Genomic DNA, 18,182 nt, shown 5'->3' with positions numbered 1-18,182 from the left:
GTTCTGGATATAAAGTACTCAGCAGTGTGTACAGTGTTCTGGATATAAAGTACTCAGCAGTGTGTACAGTGTTCTGGATATAAAGTACTCAGCAGTGTGTACAGTGTTCTGGATATAAAGTACTCAGCAGTGTGTACAGTGTTCTGGATATAAAGTACTCAGCAGTGTGTGCAGTGTTCTGGATATAAAGTGCTCAGCAGTGTGTGCAGTGTTCTGGATATAAAGTACTCAGCAGTGTGTGCCGTGTTCTGGATATAAAGTGCTCAGCAGTGTGTACAGTGTTCTGGATATAAAGTACTCAGCAGTGTGTGCAGTGTTCTGGATATAAAGTACTCAGCAGTGTGTGCAGTGTTCTGGATATAAAGTACTCAGCAGTGTTCTGGATATAAAGTACTCAGCAGTGTGTACGGTGTTCTGGATATAAAGTACTCAGCAGTGTGTGCAGTGTTCTGGATATAAAGTACTCAGCAGTGTGTACAGTGTTCTGGATATAAAGTGCTCAGCAGTGTGTGCAGTGTTCTGGGTATAAAGTACTCAGCAGTGTGTGCAGTGTTCTGGATATAAAGTACTCAGCAGTGTGTACAGTGTTCTGGATATACAGTACTCAGCAGTGTGTGCCGTGTTCTGGATATAAAGTACTCAGCAGTGTGTGCAGTGTTCTGGATATAAAGTACTCAGCAGTGTGTGCCGTGTTCTGGATATAAAGTACTCAGCAGTGTATGCAGTGTTCTGGATATAAAGTGCTCAGCAGTGTGTGCCGTGTTCTGGATATAAAGTGCTCTGCAGTGTGTGCCGTGTTCTGGATATAAAGTACTCAGCAGTGTGTGCCGTGTTCTGGATATAAAGTACTCAGCAGTGTGTGCCGTGTTCTGGATATAAACTACTCAGCAGTGTGTGCAGTGTTCTGGATATAAAGTACTCAGCAGTGTGTGCAGTGTTCTGGATATAAACTACTCAGCAGTGTGTGCGATGTTCTGGATATAAAGTACTCCGCAGTGTGTGCAGTGTTCTGGATATAAAGTACTCAGCAGTGTGTGCAGTGTTCTGGATGTAAAGTACTCAGCAGTGTGTGCTGTGTTCTGGATATAAAGTACTCAGCAGTGTGTGCAGTGTTCTGGATATAAAGTACTCAGCAGTGTGTACAGTGTTCTGGATATAAAGTACTCAGCAGTGTGTGCCGCGTTCTGGATATAAAGTACTCAGCAGTGTGTGCAGCGTTCTGGATATAAAGTACTCAGCAGTGTGTACAGTGTTCTGGATATAAAGTGCTCAGCAGTGTATGCAGTGTTCTGGATATAAAGTACTCAGCAGTGTGTGCAGTGTTCTGGATATAAAGTACTCAGCAGTGTGTACAGTGTTCTGGATATAAAGTACTCAGCAGTGTGTGCCGCGTTCTGGATATAAAGTACTCAGCAGTGTGTGCCGCGTTCTGGATATAAAGTACTCAGCAGTGTGTGCCGCGTTCTGGATATAAAGTACTCAGCAGTGTGTGCAGCGTTCTGGATATAAAGTACTCAGCAGTGTGTGCCGTGTTCTGGATATAAAGTACTCAGCAGTGTGTGCAGTGTTCTGGATATAAAGTACTCAGCAGTGTGTGCCGTGTTCTGGATATAAAGTACTCAGCAGTGTGTGCAGTGTTCTGGATATAAAGTACTCAGCAGTGTGTGCCGTGTTCTGGATATAAAGTACTCAGCAGTGTGTACAGTGTTCTGGATATAAAGTACTCAGCAGTGTGTGCCGTGTTCTGGATATAAAGTACTCAGCAGTGTGTACAGTGTTCTGGCTATAAAGTACTCAGCAGTGTGTGCCGTGTTCTGGATATAAAGTACTCAGCAGTGTATGCAGTGTTCTGGATATAAAGTACTCAGCAGTGTGTACGGTGTTCTGGATATAAAGTGCTCAGCAGTGTGTGCAGTGTTCTGGATATAAAGTGCTCAGCAGTGTGTGCAGTGTTCTGGATATAAAGTACTCAGCAGTGTGTACAGTGTTCTGGATATAAAGTGCTCAGCAGTGTGTGCAGTGTTCTGGATATAAAGTACTCAGCAGTGTGTACAGTGTTCTGGATATAAAGTACTCAGCAGTGTGTGCCGTGTTCTGGATATAAAGTACTCAGCAGTGTATGCAGTGTTCTGGATATAAAGTACTCAGCAGTGTGTACGGTGTTCTGGATTATAAAGTGCTCAGCAGTGTGTGCAGTGTTCTGGATATAAAGTACTCAGCAGTGTGTGCAGTGTTCTGGATATAAAGTACTCAGCAGTGTGTACAGTGTTCTGGATATAAAGTGCTCAGCAGTGTGTGCAGTGTTCTGGATATAAAGTACTCAGCAGTGTGTACAGTGTTCTGGATATAAAGTACTCAGCAGTGTGTGCCGTGTTCTGGATATAAAGTACTCAGCAGTGTGTACAGTGTTCTGGCTATAAAGTACTCAGCAGTGTGTGCCGTGTTCTGGATATAAAGTGCTCAGCAGTGTATGCAGTGTTCTGGATATAAAGTACTCAGCAGTGTGTGCAGTGTTCTGGATATAAAGTGCTCAGCAGTGTGTGCTGTGTTCTGGATATAAAGTACTCAGCAGTGTGTGCAGTGTTCTGGATATAAAGTGCTCAGCAGTGTGTGCCGTGTTCTGGATATAAAGTACTCAGCAGTGTGTACAGTGTTCTGGATATAAAGTGCTCAGCAGTGTGTGCAGTGTTCTGGATATAAAGTACTCAGCAGTGTGTGCAGTGTTCTGGATATAAAGTATTCAGCAGTGTTCTGGATATAAAGTACTCAGCAATGTGTACAGTGTTCTGGATATAAAGTACTCAGCAGTGTGTACAGTGTTCTGGATATAAAGTACTCAGCAGTGTGTACAGTGTTCTGGATATAAAGTACTCAGCAGTGTGTACAGTGTTCTGGATATAAAGTACTCAGCAGTGTGTGCAGTGTTCTGGATATAAAGTATTCAGCAGTGTTCTGGATATAAAGTACTCAGCAATGTGTACAGTGTTCTGGATATAAAGTACTCAGCAGTGTGTACAGTGTTCTGGATATAAAGTACTCAGCAGTGTGTACAGTGTTCTGGATATAAAGTACTCAGCAGTGTGTGCAGTGTTCTGGATATAATGTACTCAGCAGTGTGTGCGGTGTTCTGGATATAAAGTACTCAGCAGTGTGTGCAGTGTTCTGGATATAAAGTACTCAGCAGTGTGTGCAGTGTTCTGGATATAAAGTGCTCAGCAGTGTTTGCAGTGTTCTGGATATAAAGTACTCAGCAGTGTGTGCAGTGTTCTGGATATAAAGTACTCAGCAGTGTGTGCAGTGTTCTGGATATAAAGTACTCAGCAGTGTGTGCAGTGTTCTGGATATAAAGTACTCAGCAGTGTGTACAGTGTTCTGGATATAAAGTGCTCAGCAGTGTGTGCCGTGTTCTGGATATAAAGTGCTCAGCAGTGTGTGCCGTGTTCTGGATATAAAGTACTCAGCAGTGTGTGCAGTGTTCTGGATATAAAGTACTCAGCAGTGTGTACAGTGTTCTGGATATAAAGTGCTCAGCAGTGTGTGCAGTGTTCTGGATATAAAGTACTCAGCAGTGTGTACAGTGTTCTGGATATAAAGTGCTCAGCAGTGTGTGCAGTGTTCTGGATATAAAGTACTCAGCAGTGTGTACAGTGTTCTGGATATAAAGTACTCAGCAGTGTGTGCAGTGTTCTGGATATAAAGTACTCAGCAGTGTGTACAGTGTTCTGGATATAAAGTGCTCAGCAGTGTGTGCCGTGTTCTGGATATAAAGTACTCAGCAGTGTGTGCAGTGTTCTGGATATAAAGTACTCAGCAGTGTGTGCTGTGTTCTGGATATAAAGTACTCAGCAGTGTGTGCCGTGTTCTGGATATAATCTTACAGTTCGTCCCATTCCTGCCTCCTCTGTAAGATTTTGGATTTTGCCTTTTCGGTTTTCTCAAGGATCTTCCTGATTCTTTCCATGCGTCCCTCAGTGCGTCTTCCTCTCCACTGCTGCCTGTGCTGTGTTACAGAACTAGGCTCATCTGCTTCTGTAGTAGCTGCTACAAGATGTGAAACAAGGAATAGTTGGTGAATATAGATTATTGGTTGGTGAATATAGATTATTGGTTGGCGAATATAGATTATCGGTTGGTGAATATAGATTATTGTAGCTCTAGGAATAAGAAGAGGAATCACCAGTAACCCCCTGTGTTAACCTATTACGTAAATCATCACGGGTAATCTCCTCTGTGGTAATCTCCTCTATGGTAATCTACCTGAGAGCAGATCATCCCCAGTAATCTCCACTATGGTAATCTACCTGAGAGCAGATCATCCCCAGTAATCTCCACTATGGTAATCTACCTGAGAGCAGATCATCCCCAGTAATCTCCTCTATCTTAATCTACCTGAGAGCAGATCATCCCCAGTAATCTCCTCTATGGTAATCTACCTGAGAGTAGATCATCCCCAGTAATCTCCTCTATGGTAATCTACCTGAGAGCAGATCATCCCCAGTAATCTCCTCTATCGTAATCTACCTGAGAGCAGATCATCCCCAGTAATCTCCTCTATGGTAATCTACCTGAGAGCAGATCATCCCCAGTAATCTCCTCTATGGTAATCTACCTGAGAGCAGATCATCCCCAGTAATCTCCTCTATGGTAATCTACCTGAGAGCAGATCATCCCCAGTAATCTCTATCGTAATCTACCTGAGAGCAGATCATCCCCAGTAATCTCCATTATGATAATCTACCTGAGACCAGATCATCCCCAGTAATCTCCTCTATCGTAATCTACCTGAGAGCAGATCATCCCCAGTAATCTCCTCTATGGTAATCTACCTGAGACCAGATCATCCCCAGTAATCTCCTCTATCGTAATCTACCTGAGAGCAGATCATCCCCAGTAATCTCCATTATGATAATCTACCTGAGACCAGATCATCCCCAGTAATCTCCTCTATCGTAATCTACCTGAGAGCAGATCATCCCCAGTAATCTCCTCTATGGTAATCTACCTGAGAGCAGATCATCCCCGGTAATCTCCTCTATGGTAATCTACCTGAGAGCAGATCATCCCCAGTAATCTCCACTATGATAATCTACCTGAGAGCAGATCATCCCCAGTAAACTCCACTATGATAATCTACCTGAGACCAGATCATCCCCAGTAATCTCCTCTATGGTAATCTACCTGAGAGCAGATCATCCCCAGTAATGTCCTCTATGGTAATCTACCGGAGACCAGATCATCCCCAGTAATCTCCTCTATGATAATCTACCTGAAACCAGATCATCCCCAGTAATCTCCTCTATGGTAATCTACCTGAAACCAGATCATCCCCAGTAATCTCCTCTATGATAATCTACCTGAGACCAGATCATCCCCAGTAATCTCCTCTATGATAATCTACCTGAAACCAGATAATCCCCAGTAATCTCCTCTATGGTAATCTACCGGAGACCAGATCATCCCCAGTAATCTCCTCTATGGTAATCTACCTGTATATTCTTCATGATATCCTAGTTGAGCCCACAGTGTTCCTATAATACCCCCATCTCATCCTTCCATGGGGGAGATCATCTCCTGTTATTCCTCCCCTGTTGTCTTGACTATTGATAATCCTCACCTAAATCTCGGCTCTCTTTCGCGATGTCGGACTCTTTCTGATACAGATCGTAGCGGGTCATCCTTCTCTTTCCAATCATCCCCTTCACTTTATAATATTTCTCGGAGAGAGACAGGAGTCTGTATGTGGACACTTCATGCTCAGTGTTGATTGCGCGGACGATCACCGTGTCAAATTCCACTTTATCCCGAAATCTAAAGGTCCAATATCAGAGATCAATCAGACGACATCGGCGGAGCGATTCCAGGTCAGTATTTTTCTTTCAACTTAAAGAGGTTGCCTCATCATAGATATTGGTGGCATAGACAGCATATGCCATAAATGTCTGATCGGCGGGCGTCTGATCCATGTGATTTCACTGTAACGGCTGTGCATGCCGTCTCCCGAGCAGAGCCATTGATTGGCTACGGTCCTAGAGATATGTCACCAATGTATATGATGAGACGACCCCTTTAAGTATTCCAGGGCACCCTTTAAATCTTTGTACTAGCTCTCCAGCTTGGTTGACAGAGGGGTGGTCCAAATAAGGAATACCCCTCTATTACATTAGGGTACTTAACTAGTGCACCAAATGTGGTAGCAAAATCCCCTCCTTACTATTAAACATGGACTATATGACCAGAATGAGTAAAGCTGACCATAGCGGGATAATCTGCCCTCATCCAACCAGTAATTCTAATAAAAAACCTCACTGGTCATTAAAGGGCCATACGCTACCCCATTGGTCATTAAAGGGCCATACGCTACCCCATTGGTCATTAAAGGGCCATACGCTACCCCATTGGTCATTAAAGGGCCATACGCTACCCCATTGGTCATTAAAGGGCCATACGCTACCCCATTGGTCATTAAAGGGCCATACGCTACCCCATTGGTCATTAAAGGGCCATACGCCACCCCATTGGTCATTAAAGGGCCATACGCTACCCCATTGGTCATTAAAAGGCCATACGCTACCCCATTGGTCATTAAAGGGCCATACGCTACCCCATTGGTCATTAAAGGGCCATACTATACCCCATTGGTCATTAAAGGGCCATACGCTACCCCATTGGTCATTAAAGGGCCATACGCTACCCCATTTGTCATTAAAGGGCCATACACTACAAGCAGCGATGAGAATGATTTCCCCACTGTGGACTGGGACCCCCTTATTTTCAGGAACAGGGTTGAACCTTGACTGATTCCACTTTTATGGCATGTACATTACCCCTAACACATGTAAAGCAGTCCATGTTGGGAGGGTTTGGTGATAAAGAATTAGGATGTTCGCTCACCGAGCCTGTAGCTTCTTCAGTCCTATGTTGTGCCTCTCCTGCTCCCACGCCAGCTCCTTCAGTACGGTGCGGATCCTCTCTGACGTCTGACGTTCCATCTCCTCTCGGATCCTATGATCCATCTCAAACTCCTGGAAGGGGAAACAACACGTTGTAGGCATTTTTCTATTCCAAGTCTCGGTATTTAGGTATCGTCTGCCTCTGACATCACAACATTGGGTGGGACTAGAGGTGTCAGGGACAAGTATGGAGTACTAGAAACGAGCACATATACAGCAATCATTTGATTGAGTCTGATCTCCGATTTTGTGTAAGGCCCAGTTCACACACACAATTTTTGGTGACTGTTTTTGATGCAGTTTTTTTTTTTACTGATTTTTATCTCTTGTATTTTTTGGCTCAAAAAACTGCATAAAAAAAATAGGACAAAAACTGCACAACTAAAAATGATGAAACTTTCTAATATACCTTGAGTTTAAATATCACACAATTTTCAACATCTCTGCTATCAGTGAATGATAACAACCAAAGGATGAAACACATCCTAGTCATGTCTAAGGCCCCATGCACACGACCGTATTTTTCATCCGTAATTACGGACCCATTCAATTCTATTGGCTACGGACACACTTCCGTATTTTTACGGTTGGTTGTCCGTGCCATAGAAATAATAGAACATTTCCTTTTTTTGTCCATAATTACAGCACGGACTCCCCATAGAAGTCTATGGGCACTACCGTAATTACGGAAGCGTTGCTATATGATGCCAGGGGATTACCCTAGATTCCTCCCTGTTTTTTAGTGGATCCGTAAATGCAATATGGACCGTATTTACCGACACCCTTCCGTATAGGTGGATGATTTACGGATGACTATAAATTACTACGGATCTGTATTTACGGACAGTATTTACCATGCACACGACCATGCCCGTAATAACGACCCGTAATTATGGGCACGAACAGCCGCGGACAGCCATCCGCATTTACGGGCCGTGCTCCCATTATAACGTATGGGAACACGGTCCGTAAAATAAAAAAAAATAGGACATGTCCTATTTTTTTGAAAAAGTTTCTACGGCACGGACACCTTCCGAAAGTATACGGGAAGGTGTCCGTTGGCCATAGAAATGAATGGGTCCATAATTACGGGCGATTTAATGGTCGTGTCCATGGGGCCTTACTGAAAAAAGGTGCATGGGTCATTGAAGGAGACAGCTCCGACACATTGTAACGAAACCCCTTATAAGACAATGTGGTCCTGGATTATCAGATTGTGTGGACCACTGCGAGTCTCGAAACACAATATAAATATAAAAGAGATAAATCCAGGATTTTAATTGTTCAGCACCCGATAGTCATCCTGCGAGTCTGACACTTCTTTTTCAGTACATGTAAGACCAGTGGGGGTTCTGGACTATCAGGTGCTGGACACGTGTCACGTCACTGTAGGTTAGAGTCATATAATTGTCCGCTATGCATAGAGAGGTAGTTTCCGGTCTCTGATTCTTGATAATTACCGTCCGGCCGAGCTGCATGTGATTTGGTAGCTCCATGTTGTTTTTCAATAGTTGCCGGAATTGATCCCTTAACACCTGGAGCTCTCGCCTCCGGCCGGCCTTCTTCTTCTCGGCTTGTGTCATGAGAAGGTCGGACTGTCGCTTCTGCTTAGCATTCTCGATGCTGAAAGGAATCGCAGTGACACCAGTGGTCATGTAATGCTGGGGGGTAACAGCTAATACGTTATAGAGGGTTCTTCAATATTATAACCTTGCCCCATTTTGTGGGTCCCCCTCCCAGATGCTGATTGGATGGGGTTCCCAATCAAATGTATGGAGCAGGGAGACCAAACACATTGATGGATTTCTGAGTTGGCCATTAATTATAATAGGTGAAGCTGCGGTCGTCCAGTGCTAAAAGACGGGGGTCTCCACTCTATGAGCCAAATGGACCATCTAATAGATGATCTAACAGCACTGAGCTTGTGTGCGGGGGGGTATTCGCACCACTGGATAGATGCGACTGCGGGTGATGGGGTCATGTGATGTCCGTGATGACATCACATGTCCTAGTCCGCGCTCATTACCTGCAGCCACGGGTTTTTGGAGAGGGACATTGATGCAATGATTTGGTAAACCACTTATATTATGATCAGGGGGTATTGTATTGTATAAAAATGGGGTCTGCATGACTGAGGTGAGCCAGTCAGCATTATCCGAATACATTGCAAGTGACTTTACCTGTAGGCACTTGGATCCTCAATATCTTCCGCAGGCTTCTCTTTATCCAGACTGACCTACAAAATACAATAGATCCGTGACACGTGAAGCTCAGTAAGTGCAATGGCGTATGGATACATAAACAGAATAGAAGTCAATGTGAGTTCCCGTATCGTCTTTCTGTGTCAAGCAGCTAAATATTCCAGTCATCTGCTCCTCATTGTACCTGGGAAAGCCGGGTGACAACCAATATGGACGCCAGTACAGCTCTCACCGGTGTATACAGTCAGGTCCAGAATTATTTGGACTGGGACACAAGTTTTGGCATTTTCGCTGTTTACCAAAACATATTGAATATACAGATATATAATCACTATGGGCTTAAAGTGCAGACTCTCAGCTTTAATTTGAGGGTATTTACATCCTAATTTGAGGAAGGGGTTAGGAATTACAGCTCTTTACTACGTAGCTGCCTCTTTTTTAAGGGACCAAAAGTAACTGGACAATTATCTCACAAGCTATTTAGTGGGCTGCATGGGCTATTCCCTGGTTAATCCATCATCAATTACGCAGGTAAATGTTTGGAGTTGATTCCAGGTGTGGTATTTGCATTTGGAAGCTGTTGCTGTGAACCCACAACATGAGGGTGACACCGACCATCGTTAGGCTGAAAAACATGAAGAAATCTATCAAAGAGATAGCGCAGATGTCGGGAGCGGCCAAATCAACAGTTTAGTCCATTCATGAAAAAAAGAGCGCACTGGTGATCTCGTGAACTTCAAAAGGCCTGGACGTCCATGGAAAACAACAGTGGTGGATGATCGGAGAATCCTTTCATGGTGAAGAAAAACCCCTTCACAACATCTACCCAAGTGAGGAACACTCTCCTGGAAGTAGGTGGATCAGTATCTAACTCTACCATAAAGAGAAGACTTCATGAGAGAAAATACAGAGGGTTCGCCACAAGGTGCAAATCATTAATCAGCCTCAAATATAGAAAGGCCGGATTAAACTTTGCCAAAAAACATGTAAAGAAGCCGCCCAGTTCTGGAACAGCATGAAACGAAGATCAACCTGTACCAGAATGATGGGAGGAAGAACATATGGAGAAGGCTTAGAACGGCTGATGATCCAAAGGACACCACATCTCCTGTAACACATGGTGGAGGCAGTGTGATGGCATGGTAGAGGCAGCGTGATGGCATGGTAGAGGCAGTGTGATGGCATGGTGGGGGCAGTGTGATGGCATGGTAGAGGCAGTGTGATGGCATGGTGGGGGTAGTGTGGTGGCATGGTAGAGGCAACGTGATGGCATGGTGGAGGCAGTGTGATGGAATGGTAGAGGCAGCGTGATGGCATGGTGGAGGCAGTGTGGTGGCATGGTAGAGACAGTGTGATGGTATGGTGGAGGCGGTGTGATGGCATGGTGGAAGCAGTGTGGTGGCATGGTAGAGGCAGTGTGATGGCATGGTGGGGGCAGTGTGATGGCATGGTGGGGGCAGTGTGATGGCATGGTGGAGGCAGTGTGATGGCATGGTGGGGGCAGTGTGATGGCATGGTGGGGGCAGTGTGATGGCATGGTGGAGGCAGTGTGATGGTATGGTGGAGGCGGTGTGATGGCATGGTGGGGGCGGTGTGATGGCATGGTGGAGGCGGTGTGATGGCATGGTGGAGGCGGTGTGATGGCATGGTGGAGGCAGTGTGATGGCATGGTGGGGGCAGTGTGATGGCATGGTGGAGGCAGTGTGATGGCATGGTGGAGGCGGTGTGATGGCATGGTGGAGGCAGTGTGATGGCATGGTGGGGGCAGTGTGATGGCATGGTGGGGGCGGTGTGATGGCATGGTGGAGGCAGTGTGATGGCATGGTGGGGGCAGTGTGATGGCATGGTGGAGGCGGTGTGATGGCATGGTGGAGGCGGTGTGATGGCATGGTGGGGGCAGTGTGATGGCATGGTGGGGGCAGTGTGATGGCATGGTGGGGGCAGTGTGATGGCATGGTGGAGGCAGTGTGATGGCATGGTGGAAGCAGTGTGATGGCATGGTGGGGGCAGTGTGATGGCATGGGCGTGCATGGCTGCCTGGCACTGGGTCACTAGTGTTTATTGATGATGTGACTGAAGACAGAAGCAGCCGGATGAATTCTGAAGTGTTCTGGGATTTACTTTCTGCTCAGATTCCACCACATGCAGCAGGTGATTGGACGGCGCTGCACAGGACAGATGGACAATGACCCAAAACATACTGTGAAAGCCGCCCAGGAGTTTATAAGGCAAAGAAGTGGAATATTCTGCAATGACCGTGTCATCACCAGATCTCACCCCGATCCAGCATTTCACCCCGATCCAGCATTTCACCTGCTGAAGACAAAACTTAAAGAGGCTCTGTCACCAGATTTTGCAACCCCTGTCTCCTATTGCAGCAGATCGGCGCTGCAATGTAGATAAGAGTAACGTTTTTTGTTTTTTTTTTAAACAAGCATTTTTGGCCAAGTTATAATCATTTTTATATTTATGCAAATGAGCCTTTCTTATGTACAACTGGGCGTGTTTAAAGTTAAGTACAAGTGGGCGTGTATTATGTGTAACATCTGGGCGTGTATTATGTGTGTTACATCTGGGCGTTTTTACTTGTTTTACTAGCTGGGCGTTGTGAATAGAAGTGTATGATGCTGACTAATCCGCATCATCCACTTCTCTTCGTTACCACCCAGCTTCTGGCAGTGCAGACACAGCGTGTCCTCGCGAGATCACGCTGTGACGTCACTTCCTGCCCCAGGTCCTGCATCGTGTCGGACGAGCAAGGACACATCGGCACCAGGCGACAGAGGCTACATGGACTTACCTGCAAACGCCGATGCTGCTGCAGAATCAACTGTAGCCTCTGGTGCCGATGTGTCCTCGCTCGTCTGACACGATGCAGGACCTGTGAGTGACGTTACAGCGTGATCTCTCGAGAACACGGCTGTGTCTGCAGTGCCAGAAGCTGGGTGTTAACGAACAGAAGTGGATGATACTTCTCGTCAGAGCGCCCAGCTAGTAAAACAAGTAAAAACGCCCCGATGTACGCACATAATACACGCCCACTTGTACTTTAGAAAGGCTCATTTGCATAAATATAAAAATTGTCATAACTTGGCCAAAAATGCTCGTTTTTGAAAAAAAAAAAAACGTTACTGTAATCTACATTGCAGCGCCGATCACATGCAATAGGAGATAGGGGCTGCAAAATCTGGTGACAGAGCCTCTTTAAGGCAGAAAGAGCCACAAACAAGCGACAACTGAAGACGCTGCAGTAAAGGCCGGGCAAAGCATTACAAAAGAGGAAACCCGGCGTGTGGTGATGTCCATGAGTTCCAGACTTCAGGCCGTCATTTCCTGCAAAGGATTCTCTACAAAGTATTAAAAAAAAACATTTTATTTCTGGGAATGTTCATTTGTCCAATTACTTTTGCACCCCTGGAATGAGGCGGCAGTGCAGAAAAATGGCGGCAATTCCTAAACATTTCACAGGAGATTTTTGTCCAACCCCAAGAATTAAACCTGAAAGTCTAAGCATCAATTGTATCTCAGATGTTTCATTTGTAATCCAGTGTGGTGGCAGTGGAGCCCAAATCATGGAGATCGTGTCACCGTCCGAATCATTCCGGACCGAACCGTAACGAGGCAGAATCGTCATTCGGGGATCTGGGAAATCTCTCCTGATAACGTGATGCAGCGGTGGATATCGCGCACATTTCTGGGCTTGGTTTTTGATGGACGAGCTGTACTCGTTATTAGCACCATTCTGGGGTAAATATATTTTATGGATTTACTTTTATTCATTTTTTTGGAGGGGGGGGGATGAAAAAAAACCTCTACAATTCCATCGTGGCATTTTTGTATTTTCTTTCACGCTTGTTACTGTACGGTGTAAATAACACGCCCACTTTATTCTATGGGTCGCTACGATTACGCCGATACCACGGTTCTTTTTTATGTTTTAATGCTCGGCACAATACTTGGACCATTTGGAGGTAAATAGAAATTATTAGATAACTTTTGAATATTTTTTTTTTTTTGGGGTAAAAAATAAAATTCCGCCATAGTTTTTGTTTTTACGCCACGCGGCATAAATATCCATTCTATAGGTTGTTACCGTTACGGCGACGCTCTATATGGATTTTTTTTATTGTTTAATATATTTTAATGAAAAATGATTTATTTTTTTTTTGTTAAACTGTATTAAACTTGACTTCACTTTCTTTTTTGTCCCTAAGCTGCGATTTGATCGCTGGTATCACTGAGAGGCCACCTATCACGCCGTGCCCCTGGCATAGCTATGGTAGAGCTGGGATTTTGTTAGGCCCAGAGTAGCCAAGGTAATTTATGGGCACCCCACGCTCGCGTCACAGGGCGCCATCGGGCAGACAGGGTAAGCCACTTCTCCTGTCAAGCTCTTTAGATGCCGCGGTTGTTTTTGATCGCGATCAGCAGGTTAAAGCAGGAGCCCGACTCCCAATCCCTGCCAGGCTCCAGCTGTTAATTAGGTGGGCACAGCTCCTGTTCCCACACAATCACCATCATGTACGTCATGAAGTCCTGCGGTGTTAAGGGGTCTGTCTGGTGACAGAGAAGTCAGGGAAAGCTGGGTGACAAGCTCTGTGGAAGCGGCAATGGCGGCCATATTGGTTATCACCCACCCAGGTTCGGGTGTTCATACTTTTTGCAACTTGTAAGTGACCCGTTCAACCATAAGATGTTGTTAGTGATGCAGACATGAGAAGGGGAACGGATAAGATCAGGCCGTGGTGTAGATATAGGGGGTGTAGGGGTTGTAGTCGCACCTGGGCCCTGGTACCGGAGGGGGCCCGGAGGTTGCTTTGTATTATAAGAGGACATAGGTGATATAAATGGCAGGTGATGGTTGAGGGGTACGGGTTCTGCTTCCAGCTCTGCCTCTGGACTCCAGGGACCTACCCTAGGAGAAGGTACTTCAGCTTTCTTCACTCTCAGGTCCCGCTCGATGTCCTCCATGGAGAGAATGCTGAAGCAGAAGATGTTGCCGTCGGCTCCGCAGGTCACGAGATACTGGTTATCAAAGCTGGAGCTGATGGCTTGGACGGCTCCGTACTGGTTATCGTGGACCCCCAGGGACCAGTAATTGCTCATGGAATCCAGTGAAGGATCGTTGGTCTGGAGAGGGTAAACCCGGACGGCTCCGTCCTCCATCCCGCAGAACAACAGCTGCTTGTTGGAGCTGCGGACGAGAAAGAGAGAAAAACCTCATTATTAATGGAGCCATTATCACAAGCCGGCTCTCTGCTCTGGGGGCCCCTGCAATGTCCGTATACTCTATAGGGGCTACTGAAAGGGGTTGTCATAATGATACACCCCCTTGAATAAAATGCTATCCCAGTATTACAGGCCAAGCTCAATAGTTATCTGATCGGGGGTGGGGGATCATCTGTCTGCTGGGGGAGCCCTGTTCTGCTGTCAGATCTCAGCCTGAGGGTGTATGGACCGTCAGCTTCCAGCAGGACAGTCAGCGGACCAATGCTCCCGTGCTATACATCCAGGACCTCTCACCATATAATATTCGCCATACACTACATCATTTCAATACAAAATACCAGGGCAGCGCGCTCTACATATTGTATGCACACAGCTGCCCCAAATATTAGGGAAAAAAGTGGTAAATAATTCAACTTGAATTAGCATAATGTATATGTTAGTATTTCCCATCCCGCCTTGGACCCCGGTTAGGGAAGCCACAAGCAACAGCAACAGCCATCACTTTTAGGCCTTGTTCACACTGAGTTTTTTTGCAGGAATTTTGAGGCAGATTTTGAAATGCCTGCACATGTTTTTCCATATTTTTTGGTGTTCGTCACCCGTGGACATTGAAGCTAATGCAGGGACTGCGGGCAAAAAACGCAGTGAAAAACGGTCAGAAAAGTGCGCAGCAGGTTTTTTCTGCCTCCCATTGATTCACTGGGAGGTCAGAGGCGGAAACTATGGCGAGGAAGGACATGCTGGTTTTTTTCCGCGAGCTGCCCGGGAATAAAAAACGCCAATGGTGGGCGATTTCGGAAGTTTTTTGGAGCTGATTCTGATGCGGTTTCTGCACAACAGAGACAAACGGAAACCATGGCCACCGGATCCGTCACCATTGAAATCAATGGTGATGTAAACGGAAACCCCTGTCAGTTTGTGTCTGTTCCGGGTCCCGTTCTGATGGAAAGCTCCGACGGAACGTCAGAACGGGACCCCAACGCAGGTGTGAACGAGGTCTAAGATTGTTATACTTTTTTCTTTTTGTTTGTCCTCTGAAACCAGGCTACATATCGTGACATATATTAATATCGTGATATCTAGCTACAAATCATTATCGGTATAAGTGACAGGATCTGTATGGAAATAAGGGGTTCTCTACCTGAAGTGCACTTTGTGGATGGGATTGCTGCTGGTGTTTTCTATGGGCACAGCGCACACCGGTTCATCTCTCCTCAGAGTTGGATCTCCAGTTTGACCTTCGGAAAACTTACAGAGGTAGAGGAACCCGGAGTCGTATCCGTCCTGAGATGAAGAATAAGACATTAGGGCACATTTATAAAACTGTCATATGGTTGACAAAATTGGACGGCGCCATATTCACAAAAATTGTGATGTATGAGAACTTGGCGCTATGTGTTATTATACATCCAATACAAATCATGAAAGGGGTATTCCCATTATAGACATTTATGGCATATCGACAGAAATGTCTGATAGGTGCGGGTCCCAGTGGTGGATATCCCGTGGATATGCCATAAAAGTCTATGATGGGAATAACCCTTTAACAGTATGCACCAATTATTATTTTTTTGTGCCTGATGATGGTGGTGGTGATGGTGGTGATGGTGGTGATGATGGTGGTGATGGTGATGAAAATGGTGATCATGATGGTGATGATCAAGGCCGGTCTTAGGGGTGTGCGAGCTATGCCTTCACACAGGGCGCATCACTCCAGCAGGTGGAAGGGGGCACTGCGCTGGGTCCCTTCCCCTGCTTGTTTTAGAATTGCCCGGGCCTGGCGACTCAGCGACGCAGTGGACAGGGATTCCGCTGCAGCTGCAGGAGTTTCCCCTGATGTCACTGTCCATATATGGACAGAGACATCAAGGAGCGCTCCAGGAGAGCAATCCCTGGCCACACGGGGATTCCGCTCCTTCAGGGAGCTACAGTGGCGCTATCTACAGGAAGGGGGGGTGGTTTGCTACCTACAAGGGGGCTGTGTGGCACTACCTAACAGGGGGCTGTGGGCTGTGTGGCACTACCAACCAGGGAGCTGTGGGCTGTGTGGCACTACCAACCAGGGGGCTGTGTGGCACTACCAACCAGGGGGCTGTGTGGCACTACCAACTAGGGGGCTGTGTGGCACTACCAACTAGGGGGCTGTGTGGCGTTGCCTACCAGGGGGCTGTGTGGCGCTCCCTACCAGGGGGCTGTGTGGCACTCCCAACCATGCGGCTGTGTGGCGTTGCCTACCAGGGGGCTGTGTGGCGCTCCCTACCAGGGGGCTGTGTGGCGCTCCCTACCAGGGGGCTGTGTGGCGCTCCCTACCAGGGGGCTGTGTGGCGCTCCCTACCAGGGGGCTGTGTGGCGCTCCCTACCAGGGGGCTGTGTGGCGCTCCCTACCAGGGGGCTGTGTGGCGCTCCCTACCAGGGGGCTGTGTGGCGCTCCCTACCAGGGGGCTGTGTGGCGCTCCCTACAGGGGGCTGTTTGGCGCTATCTACAAGGGGGCTGTGTGGCGCTACCTACAAGGGGGAGGTTTGGGGGGGCTGTATGGCACTGTCTACTAGGGGGAGGTGGGGACTGTATGGCACTGTCTACAAGGGGGAGGTGGAGGACTGTATGGCACTTTCTATATGGGGGAGGTGGGGGACTGTATGGCACTTTCTATATGGGGAGGTGGGGGACTGTATGGCACTTTCTATATGGGGGAGGTGGGGGACTGTATGGCACTGTCTACATGGGGGAGGTGGAGGACTGTATGGCACTGTCTATATGTGGGAGGTGGAGGACTGTATGGCACTTTCTATATGGGGGAGGTGGGGGACTGTATGGCACTTTCTATATGGGGGAGGTGGGGGACTGTATGGCACTGTCTATATGGGGGAGGTGGAGGACTGTATGGCACTTTCTATATGGGGGAGGTGGAGGACTGTATGGCACTGTCTATATGGGGGAGGTGGGGGACTGTATGGCACTTTCTACATGGGGGAGGTGGAGGACTGTATGGCACTGTCTATATGGGGGAGGTGGAGGACTGTATGGCACTTTCTATATGGGGGAGGTGGAGGACTGTATGGCACTTTCTATATGGGGGAGGTGGGGGACTGTATGGCACTGTCTATATGGGGGAGGTGGGGGACTGTATGGCACTGTCTACAAGGGGGAGGTGGAGGACTGTATGGCACTGTCTATATGGGGGAGGTGGAGGACTGTATGGCACTGTCTACATGGGGGAGGTGGAGGACTGTATGGCACTGTCTATATGGGGGAGGTGGGGGACTGTATGGCACTGTCTATATGGGGGAGGTGGAGGACTGTATGGCACTGTCTATATGGGGGAGGTGGGGGACTGTATGGCACTGTCTATATGGGGGAGGTGGAGGACTGTATGGCACTGTCTATATGGGGGAGGTGGAGGACTGTATGGCACTTTCTATATGGGGGAGGTGGAGGACTGTATGGCACTTTCTATATGGGGAGGTGGGGGACTGTATGGCACTGTCTATATGGGGGAGGTGGGGGACTGTATGGCACTGTCTACAAGGGGGAGGTGGAGGACTGTATGGCACTGTCTATATGGGGGAGGTGGAGGACTGTATGGCACTGTCTACATGGGGGAGGTGGAGGACTGTATGGCACTGTCTACATAGGGGAGGTGGGGGACTGTATGGCACTGTCTATATGGGGGAGGTGGGGGACTGTATGGCACTGTCTATATGGGGGAGGTGGGGGACTGTATGGCACTGTCTATATGGGGGAGGTGGGGGACTGTATGGCACTGTCTACATGGGGGAGGTGGGGGACTGTATGGCACTGTCT

At 47.2% G+C, this 18,182-nt stretch overlaps 1 protein-coding gene across 3 annotated transcripts in view; it reads right to left on the bottom strand.

Moving 5' to 3' along the window:
- Positions 1-18,182, bottom strand: part of CFAP44 (cilia and flagella associated protein 44) — a 110,155-nt gene that overhangs the window by 47,205 nt on the left and 44,768 nt on the right. For 2 of the 3 annotated variants that reach the window (XM_075854698.1, XM_075854699.1), the window contains exons 17-23: positions 15,522-15,664; positions 14,066-14,345; positions 9,131-9,186; positions 8,411-8,573; positions 6,892-7,022; positions 5,615-5,808; positions 3,879-4,041 (exon numbers count right to left, since the gene is read on the bottom strand). In XM_075854698.1, the coding sequence (XP_075710813.1) occupies positions 3,879-4,041; positions 5,615-5,808; positions 6,892-7,022; positions 8,411-8,573; positions 9,131-9,186; positions 14,066-14,345; positions 15,522-15,664 (1,130 nt within the window). The remainder of the gene's footprint in view (positions 1-3,878; positions 4,042-5,614; positions 5,809-6,891; positions 7,023-8,410; positions 8,574-9,130; positions 9,187-14,065; positions 14,346-15,521; positions 15,665-18,182) is intronic. The other variant, XM_075854697.1, reaches the window with a different exon arrangement.

Source organism: Rhinoderma darwinii, chromosome 2 (assembly GCF_050947455.1).
Source record: "Rhinoderma darwinii isolate aRhiDar2 chromosome 2, aRhiDar2.hap1, whole genome shotgun sequence".
NCBI lineage: Eukaryota > Metazoa > Chordata > Amphibia > Anura > Rhinodermatidae > Rhinoderma > Rhinoderma darwinii.
Note: the sequence above shows the minus strand (reverse complement) of the source record. Positions and strands in the feature narration are given on the sequence as shown.